Raw genomic sequence first — 8,904 nt, 5'->3', positions numbered from 1 at the left:
ATGAGCTGGGGCGAATTTTGATAATTTTATTTCCTGCATTCTGGTGAAAGTTTCTGCACCAATTTATGGTGAAAATGTTTTATGTAAAAGGAAACCCCAAATTCAGGTAGCACATAGCATTTGTCTAAAATATATAAATATAACAGAATATAAGTGAGTGCATCTCTGAGGCATTCTGTGCTGCTTTCAGATCTGCTTCTCCTGCAGATCAACTTTTCTCCTGTAATATCATCCCTGCTGAGGGAAACGTAGGCAGGATTCAGTCTCCCCTCCTCTGTTCACAGGGAACTTTCAAAAGGCATTTTCATTTTTTATTTAACTGCAAGCTGTATTTCAGATTGTTTCTTTTTAACAAATTATGCTTTCAAAAAGTGGTGGGGTCATGTCAGACAGATATCTCAAATGTACAGAGTGCATTTTACAGCAAGTGTTTGTCAGTTGTTAAGTTAATGGACCTTATTTTGGGAGCAGTAAATCAGCAAATAACTCAGTAGCCCAGTAAGCTGCAAGTAAGGTATTTGGGTCGAGAGAGCGAGAGAGAGTCCTGTGAATTAAAAAAAAAAGCTTTTACACCTTTAAGACTTTGCCAGCAGAAGTGAAACTCGGTCAGAAGGGAAGTCTCTTGTATTAGTGATCCTCCTCTTCCTGCTGCTGGAGCGGGTGTTTTTAAGTTTTGCTCTTCCATGCCGACGTACTTTCACAACGATCACCTTAAAGCATAATTTTAAAACATCAGGACTGACTGCGATCACACCACCCAGCTCGGTGATGATGAAGGCTGCACTTGTCGCGTTCAGCTCTCTGTGTTACTTTGTCGGACTGTTGGCTGAAAACGGTGAGTAGGTGACTTGTTAACTTAGCTGACTGCTAACTCAGTTTATCCCACACGCTTAAAGATAACTTAACATTATAGCTTAAGGTTGTAAACACTGGAGCTTTTTTAGGTTTGTAACACTGGTTTGTTTGCTCACGCGGACTAGTTTATGGGATTGTTAAACTCTTTAGCAGGTTAGCATTGCTATAAACTCGCTAGCTGACTAAAACTGTTCTTGGACACTTGTAGGTCATTTAATCACTTAACCCGAGACTGACGGTATTTCTTTCATTGACATATGGTCAGTAAGAGATTTCTGGACAAAACGTGAACTTTTTAATTTGTTTTTATTGTTGTTTGCGGAATGACGCAAGCGCGTTAAATGGCGGTATGGTGCTGAAAAGTGATGTTTGGTAGGCCTATGTGTGATATCTTTGTTTATATTTGGAAAACGGGCTGTAGCCTAATTAACGTGACATACTGCCAACTTAGATATAAAATGAAGACAATTTTGCAATTATCCTTATGACCCAATCCACTCTTATACCTTTTTAAATGGTCAATACAACTCTTAAAATGCAGTTGAAGCCTTTTGTTATTGACTGAAAGATTATTTCTGCCCTGAAATTAGTTGATTTTATTCAGAAGAGTTATATTTGACAGATTATAGCTCACCTAGTACTTTTTACCTCAGCCCAAAAAATGCAGTAGGCGATTTCACTTGCCAGAAAGTGATTGAAGAGACTGGGCAATACAGCTCCAGCAGACAGCAATCAGTTTTTGGCAGGACACCTGTACTAACTTACCTCTGTGCGTCTGACCTGGTAGCTAATATGAGAAATACGGGCTACGGTGTGATCAATACTGTGCAGCACAGCCAGATGTTTATTAGAAGATGGGGTAATGACTTCTAGGTACATTCTATACATTGGAAACTGTAAAAGAGTATTCAAGAATTTGTTTTTACTTTTACATACAGTTACAGGAACATGACTGTAGATTTAAATCCTGTATGTTACTGTGGATGTTGTTAAGAAGGCCTACTTTGTACTTACAGAGAACTTGCTCTGAGGTGGTTCAGATTTATGTGGATTAACACTGTTGTAACAGATTGCTGCATTATTGTTATGAAGTGCAACTACAAGTTTTTTTTGACAAGGATCAGGCAGAAATCTCACCACAGATCCTCTGATAAAGCTCACAGTCCCACACAGTTTGTGCCTCAGTTTATAAAAAATGTTTATAGTGCAAAACTCACAGCGCGAGGAGGGGGGGGTCACTTTATTACCATCACAGCGTTTGCTGGTGTGGCATCAGCTGGCCGGAGTTGACTTGAGAGTCAGCGGTATCCGTTTTTGTTTTTTTTTTCTAACCTGACGAGAAATATCATCATGTGGCACAACATCTCTGCCAGGTATATCAAACCCTGCCAGCTGATCAAATTATTCAGCGCTCAGGTCTGTCGTCTCCTGAGATGTGATGTGAAAGGGCTGAGTGAACGAGATGGAGCAGCACTTTTGCAGTTTAGGAATTGTTGCACTCTTGGACTAAAAAAACATCAACTGTGTGTCTAAATGTTTGAAAAGATGACTTGTGATGAATTTGTGTAAATGTGATGTTTGTTTGTCTCACAGGAAAGCCTCGAGCCATTTGCCCGAATCCCACAATTGAGGCAGTGGAAGGTGCTACAGTCACTCTACAATGTTATTTGAATCCCCCGCACAGCGTGGTGGATTACGCTCTTGATTGGACAAGAGATGACCTCAACAAAGGGGTGTACTCTTATCGAGGCAAGCAGGAAAATCCAAATGACTGGATGGATCAATACAAAGGCAGGTCGACTCTCCACCTTGAAGACCTGAGCAGAGGCATCCTGACTCTGCAGATCTCCTCAGTACAGCTGGCTGACAGCGGACCGTACAAGTGTTTTATCTCAAGACTGTTGACCAGCTGTGTTGTTAATGTCACTGTTGGTGAGCATGCTGAGTTCATACAGTTTCAGATACTAAAAAGGTTTGTCAGAATTGAGATTTTCTTGTGCAAAGAGATGCTCAGTATAAATATACAGAAGCAGAAGATATTCAGTGCTGAATAAATGTGTCAAATTAAAAAACAGCTGTAACCTGTTAATTTTAGCATCTTATCCTTCATGAGCTACTTAAAGCACACAGCAGGTCCCTCTGTCTGACTGCTAGAAGATATTTTAATCTGTTTCTGAGTGCTGACAAACATTTTTGTCTCCTTTTTTTTTCTTCTTTAACACTGACCAAAGTCCACCAGAGCAAAAAGAACACAACTAGACCTCCACCAGATGAGCCGGACAAAGCTGGTAAATTGCTTTGAACTGAATTTAAGTTGTTTTTCAGTTGTTATATCTTCGTCTTTGAGACAGACTTCTTCTCATAAAATTCATAGCCATAATAACGGCTAATTCTGATCCCTTGAGATAATCAGGAGGGTTTCTTCTTAGGATAATAATAATAATAATAATTTTCCCCTGTAACATTTGTCTTCGTCAAGTTTAAGGCAGAAAAACGGCTCCACATGTTGATCGTCTCAAAAGGTTAGCGCAGCAGCCCCTTTTTTATCAAATAAAGCAGAAACGGCAACAAAAATAATATTGTAGTTGCTTAGATGTTTTCAGACCACAAACAATCCTCGAGTCGACTGAATCAAACAAACTGAACTAGAAAATGCACCCAGTGATGGGAAATCACTCTTATGTTGTACTTCTTGTACTTTCCTGTAGTAGTCGTAGTAGTACAGCAACTTGGCTTTTTGACATCACTGATGTCTTCGGGTTATCTACTACTTAAAATACTTGTTCTCTGCTGTATTCAGGGGGAGGCAGAAGTCTTACAAATATCTCAAAACCAGGACAAATAAAACCATCTGTGTGGTTGGACACTACTAGGGGGTGAATGAGAAAATACTACATGAGCAGAACACTAAACATGAATTGGTGAAATAAAGAATAAACTGAGCCTGTGCTGGTTCTTAATCTCCTCTGATCTTCTTTCAGATGGTAAAAACGGGAAGCTTGTTGCCATCATCACCTCCACTGTTGTCGTCGTCCTTGTCTTCATTGTCGTTGGGGTTCTTGTGAGACGGGGAACGATCCGTAAGTTACTAAACAAACTGTCCCACAGCTCTTCATTAACATTTAAAGCCCTGCTGTGTGATCACTGTTGTGAGCAGGTTTGTTGTTGCTCATTGTGAAATCAAAGATGAGAGATTTGACTTTGTTCCTGTAATATTTTTCAATATGTATTTCTGCTCAAAACACCGACTTTAAAAAGTTTAACAAACCTGTTTTTATGTTCTCATAGAGAAACTGATGACGAGGTTCAGAGGAAGGAGGGAGCAAAATGCAGAGCTAACAAACGGCTGTGAGCTGAACCCTCTGAGGACTTCATCAGCAAACAACAACCCCGATGCAGAAAACAACATGCAAGTAGTTTAGTGATGGTCCGGACTTAGTCTGTCTGTCTAAAGTGAGCACTGCAGGGCTCCGGACTTACCTTTCCATTGGTGCTACCAACTTTCTCAGTTTGTCGCACCACATGATTTGGTCACACCCTTGTTTTTTTTTTTCTTTTTTTTTTTGTTACAGTAGGTAACAGCTGATAAGAAGCGGGGAGGGGCTCTGTGTTTCAGGTGATATATCGGCCCCTGCAAGTTTTGTGTTTCTTACAGTTGTTGCGCAAGCTAAAACTGTGTTGACACGGTAACAACAATGTGGCAGATTGCCTTCAATATAAACGCAGCCGATCATACCTCAACCAAATCTGGCTAAATCTACATCTGTTCCCTGCAGAGGCTCTAGCCACAACCTGAAGGAGGAGCTAGTAAAAATGACTTTTCGTATTTCATAACATGAAGTAAAAGTAGTAGTAGTAATAATAATAATACATTGTTAGTATTATAAGTTATTTATTATAATAATTATATAATGTGACTTTATTTTTTAATTATGTCACTTTAGTATACTTTATATACGTGTAGCATCTAACATTAATTCCAGTTTCTTTTTTTTCATTCCTTAAATGATTATGCAAGAAAAATGCTTTAGCTTACGTGATGGTTGAGTTAGACTCTAATTTATTCATGCTGTGATTGGTTGGTTGTCGAAAAGTGACATTGACGAGCTCATTGACTTCATGAAAGTTGTTTCAAGAAAATTCACCTCATGCTGCTAAATAGCCAACTAACCAAACATAAACCTTCCTCATCTTCTCCTTGCTGCCTTCTGTCTCACCGCTTCACCTGCCAACGCATCTCTCCCCCATTAGGATTTCTCTTGGTGCCGGTGGCAGCCGGTCAGACAATGTTCTAAACGGTTAGCGGGGGGTACGGTAGGTTGCGGTTTTTACTTGCACATAAGGGGCATTTTGTGAGTGAAATGGTGGAGCTGCTAAAGATCACCTTACACTCGCACAAATGAGACCACATGAAATTTTAACTCACACACTCCTAATTGTTACTTTGCGCTAACGCAAATGGTGCTCATCCCTTCTGCTCTCCCTGGACCCCGGTCCGGTTTATATATTCCCGTGATCTGTTCTGGACCTGCTCAGTTCGGCCTCTCACCCTCTCTTGACTCTCGGCTGTGGTTCCCTTCTGCTCTGCACTGCAGCCACCAACCTGGTTCTGCTGCATCTAGTCTTCCGGTCTCCTCCCTCTCTTAGTCCTGCACTTGAGACTACTGGCCTAGCCGCCAGAAAAGTTAAACACAACCTTTTGGTAATAATGTGCTGTTATTATATAGCCTACATGTAAATAAAGGAACGAAGCGCTCTCGCTCTCGCTCTCGCAGTCAGTGACCGCCATTCATTATGTCTCCCCTGTCAGGTTTCTCCTTCACTCGTGTCATTGCCAAAACTTTTTGGGCATTCATCCTTTTGTTGTTCTGCTTCAATCTCTGAAATGTAGCCGGTAACACGCCTTGATTTGAAAGGAGGTGAAAGTATTGGATAGCAGGCTGTGTGTGGATGTAGGCCTGCTTGTAGGGGTACTGGACGAAAGGCTGGAGTATTCATCACTATCAATGGGAGGCTGCAGGCTTAAAGTGGGCTGAGACTGGCTGATGGCGGTCAGGCTTTGCTTGTGGAGGTGGTAGTTTGAAGCTATGTTAAAGGAAGTTTCTGCAGGAGATGCATCAGGTGGTGCACTGGTGAGCTCAGAAACTTATTGGTTGAGTTGATTAATGATCTGTCTGACCTCCTCCGTCTCCAGCAGTAGTTACATTAGCCTGAGTGGAGTCGTGGCTGCTGCCTTCTGTACTGGCTCTAGGCCTGGTGTGTTGAAATGGACCAAGGGTCCATGGTCTTCAGTTCCCTCTACAACTTTGGGACTAAGATCTGGGCTCCTAAGCAGGGGACAGTTGGATTAAGCAGCTCTGAAGGCTTTTGCTCAGCCACTGACTCTCCCTGGGCTGAGACTCGAGTGGCTGTACGAGTGCTGTGCTCTTTTTTTTGACAGTGGCTTAGGGGTTGAGCTCTGCCCGTGAAGGCCAACAAGGTTTCTGAAGCTGGTCAGGAGCAGATTGCGAAGGGAGCGTGTTGCTGGAGGGAGGTGGACTGAGCTGTCAGACTCATCCCCCTGTGTATCCACAATAGAGGGGAGCCTGCGTTCGTGGGTAAGCCTGGGTGACCTTGAAAACCCGCTGAGGTCCTCGTCCTAGCTGTCCTCACGCAGGTTGTAGATTGTTGTGGATATCTGAGGCAAACACACTGGCATACTCGTGGTAGAGTACCAGCACATCTTTCAGGTCACACACACTGATATACTGAATGTGATAGTATGTCAACGCCTTCTCATCAGCATTGGTCTTGATGACCTGAGTCTCTCTCGTATTAGCACGTCAGACGCACTGAAAACAGCATCAAATTAAATGTAATTTCTCCTCCTGTTCACCATATTAGTATATAATAGCCTATTAATTAATGATTCCTGATTAAACTGTGCAGTATAGTTAAGGCGTTCTTTCGCAGAAACAGATCTGTTGACATTGCCAAAGCCCACAGTGGTCAGGCTGCTGACTGTAAAGAAACGGGTGGTGACGTAGGCTGTGCGCCGTCGGGCCGCCCATCGTGCTGTTGATGTATGGCATCTCCATACGTCTGCCCAGCTCATTGAGCCACCCAGTGTGAGAGGTCCACTCGTTCTATCTCGTACCAGATGCAGGCCATCCAGTGTGCCAGCAGGGCAAACAGACATTGTAAGGTCAGCACCACGGTGCTGTACTGAAGCAGACCAAGGAGACGCAGCAGGCGTACAGTCTTGAGCAGGTGGGTGAAGGAGGTCATTGGGATACAGTGCACTGCTGCCACCTCTGGTATCAAAGGCTTTTCAGTCACGCTCTGAAGCCAAACTGTCCAACAGGCAGCCATTTGTTAATTTTCCTTTTATGAGTTTAATGTAGACTTTCTCTTATCTTTCAATTATTCTCTCTCTCTTTCTGCTTGTCTCTGTCTTGACTGTCTGTCAGTCTCTGTTTGTCTTATTTGCCTGTATCTCTTTCAGTCTGTCTTTCATTTCTCCTGGATCCATTTCACAAAAGAAACTCATTTCAGCTTCCATCTATGATATTATGCAATTTTCTAGTTTGTTTTGTATTTGCATCACTTTGTCTTACAAAGACTTGGCTTGACAGCAGACTATTGTTCAAAATTTACATTTACAAGTCAAACCAGGCTTTCTGTATAAAATTCATAGCTGGTAACTGGTCATCTTTTAGTGAAATTGGGATGAAAATACGAAGCCCGTATGATTCGCTTGGAACTGAAGGTTTTTGTTTTTATTTTGGGGGGTGGGATCTGCACAAATTAATTAAAGGGAGCCTGACTGTGACCAGCAGCACAAATACTTGGGAACAATCCAGAATAATGAACTTTCCTTTGATGCCAATAACTGATTTTATTTATAAAAACCAAAAATTGTTTTTCTCAAAGCAGCATTATGTAATTTATTATTTATTTTGTAATTTAATGTAATTTATATTATTATTTGGTCCCTCTACAGATTCAGTGTCATTCACTGCTGTCCTAATATAGCATATATACTTATACCAACATTATTTTAAAGCTGTTATTTTAAGATACATAATGTTGCTTTAAGGACGTCTTGATGTCTGGTCTGGTGCAGGTAAGCTAATCAGCAGGACTGAAAGTTTCCTCGCTAACATCACGTCCTGCTTGGTAGTTAAGCTTTTCAGCCCAGATTTCTCTTTTGTGAAACCACTGAGTAGCACTTTGTTCCCCAGCATTTCTATGCAGTGTAAGTGGGTTATAAGACAGTGTGTTAGTATACAGGTTTTGTCACATTAAAATGTCAAACTGTGTTTTACTGATCTATCATTGAATGTGTTGACATCAACACTTACCTGTATACTACTACATTAGTGTGTACTGAATGTATTAAGTGTGTATACTGCATATAAACGCTAAATAGAGGGACCTGAAGTAAAGATTGAAAGTAAATCTGTCACCCTACATGCAGCTGCTTATTTAATGAATTAGACCTGATAGTAGACCTCCTTTAAATTATTATTGGATTGTTGGTGATCTCCAGATTACTTTCTTTTTGCATTACCCTGAATGTTTTGTGTGAATGATTTGTTTTTGTCACATGGTTATTTGTTATCTTTTTGCTGTGCCAACACCAAAGACCACATTTTCTTAAAGTTTTATACCAATTGTGCAATTTACATAAAGTCTGGGTTAATCCAAAACTGTCTTCTGTGCTTTTTGTTAACTCTGTGGGACAGCAGATTTAATCCACATTACTGGTTTGTAACTAAACAAAATCAAGACTTATGAAACTGACAGGAAGAAACAGGTAGTAGTAAAGGTTCTTTTGTAGTAGAAATAGTCACATGTGATACTTGGCATCTGTAACAAGTGTCAGTTTTAAATTGAAATGCTGGTGCTCATAATAAACTAATCCTCTGGTGCCACCTTCAGACCAAAGTATAAAATGAATGAGGGTAAAGGTAGTAACATGTACCAAATATGTACTGACACTGCATAATGGTATCCCACTTTAACATGAAGTACTACTGTATGTTGGAGCTGTAAGTGGTCTAAGTA

General features: G+C 41.1%; 1 protein-coding gene across 2 annotated transcripts; it reads left to right on the top strand.

Annotated features, from left to right (window-relative positions):
• The first annotated feature begins 654 nt into the window (after window positions 1–654).
• Window positions 655–8,540, top strand: LOC123969964 (selection and upkeep of intraepithelial T-cells protein 7-like). Of its 2 annotated transcripts, XR_006824832.1 has the most exons (6): window positions 655–835; window positions 2,449–2,787; window positions 3,087–3,143; window positions 3,837–3,935; window positions 4,144–5,979; window positions 6,585–8,540. XR_006824832.1 is itself a non-coding variant. In XM_046047767.1 (5 exons), exons 1-5 carry the CDS (start codon window positions 769–771, stop codon window positions 4,275–4,277), a joined length of 696 nt encoding a protein of 231 aa, XP_045903723.1. In that variant the 5' UTR covers window positions 655–768; the 3' UTR covers window positions 4,278–8,540. The 2 variants fall into 2 exon arrangements, 1 of the variants encoding a protein (XP_045903723.1); XM_046047767.1 differs by having other exon boundaries at window positions 4,144–8,540.
• Window positions 8,541–8,904: the final 364 nt, after the last annotated feature.

The sequence above is a fragment of the Micropterus dolomieu genome, linkage group LG01 (genome assembly GCF_021292245.1).
Source record: "Micropterus dolomieu isolate WLL.071019.BEF.003 ecotype Adirondacks linkage group LG01, ASM2129224v1, whole genome shotgun sequence".
Taxonomy (NCBI): domain Eukaryota; kingdom Metazoa; phylum Chordata; class Actinopteri; order Centrarchiformes; family Centrarchidae; genus Micropterus; species Micropterus dolomieu.
The sequence above is the reverse complement of the archived record's forward strand: the minus strand, read 5'-3'. Positions and strand labels throughout refer to the sequence as shown.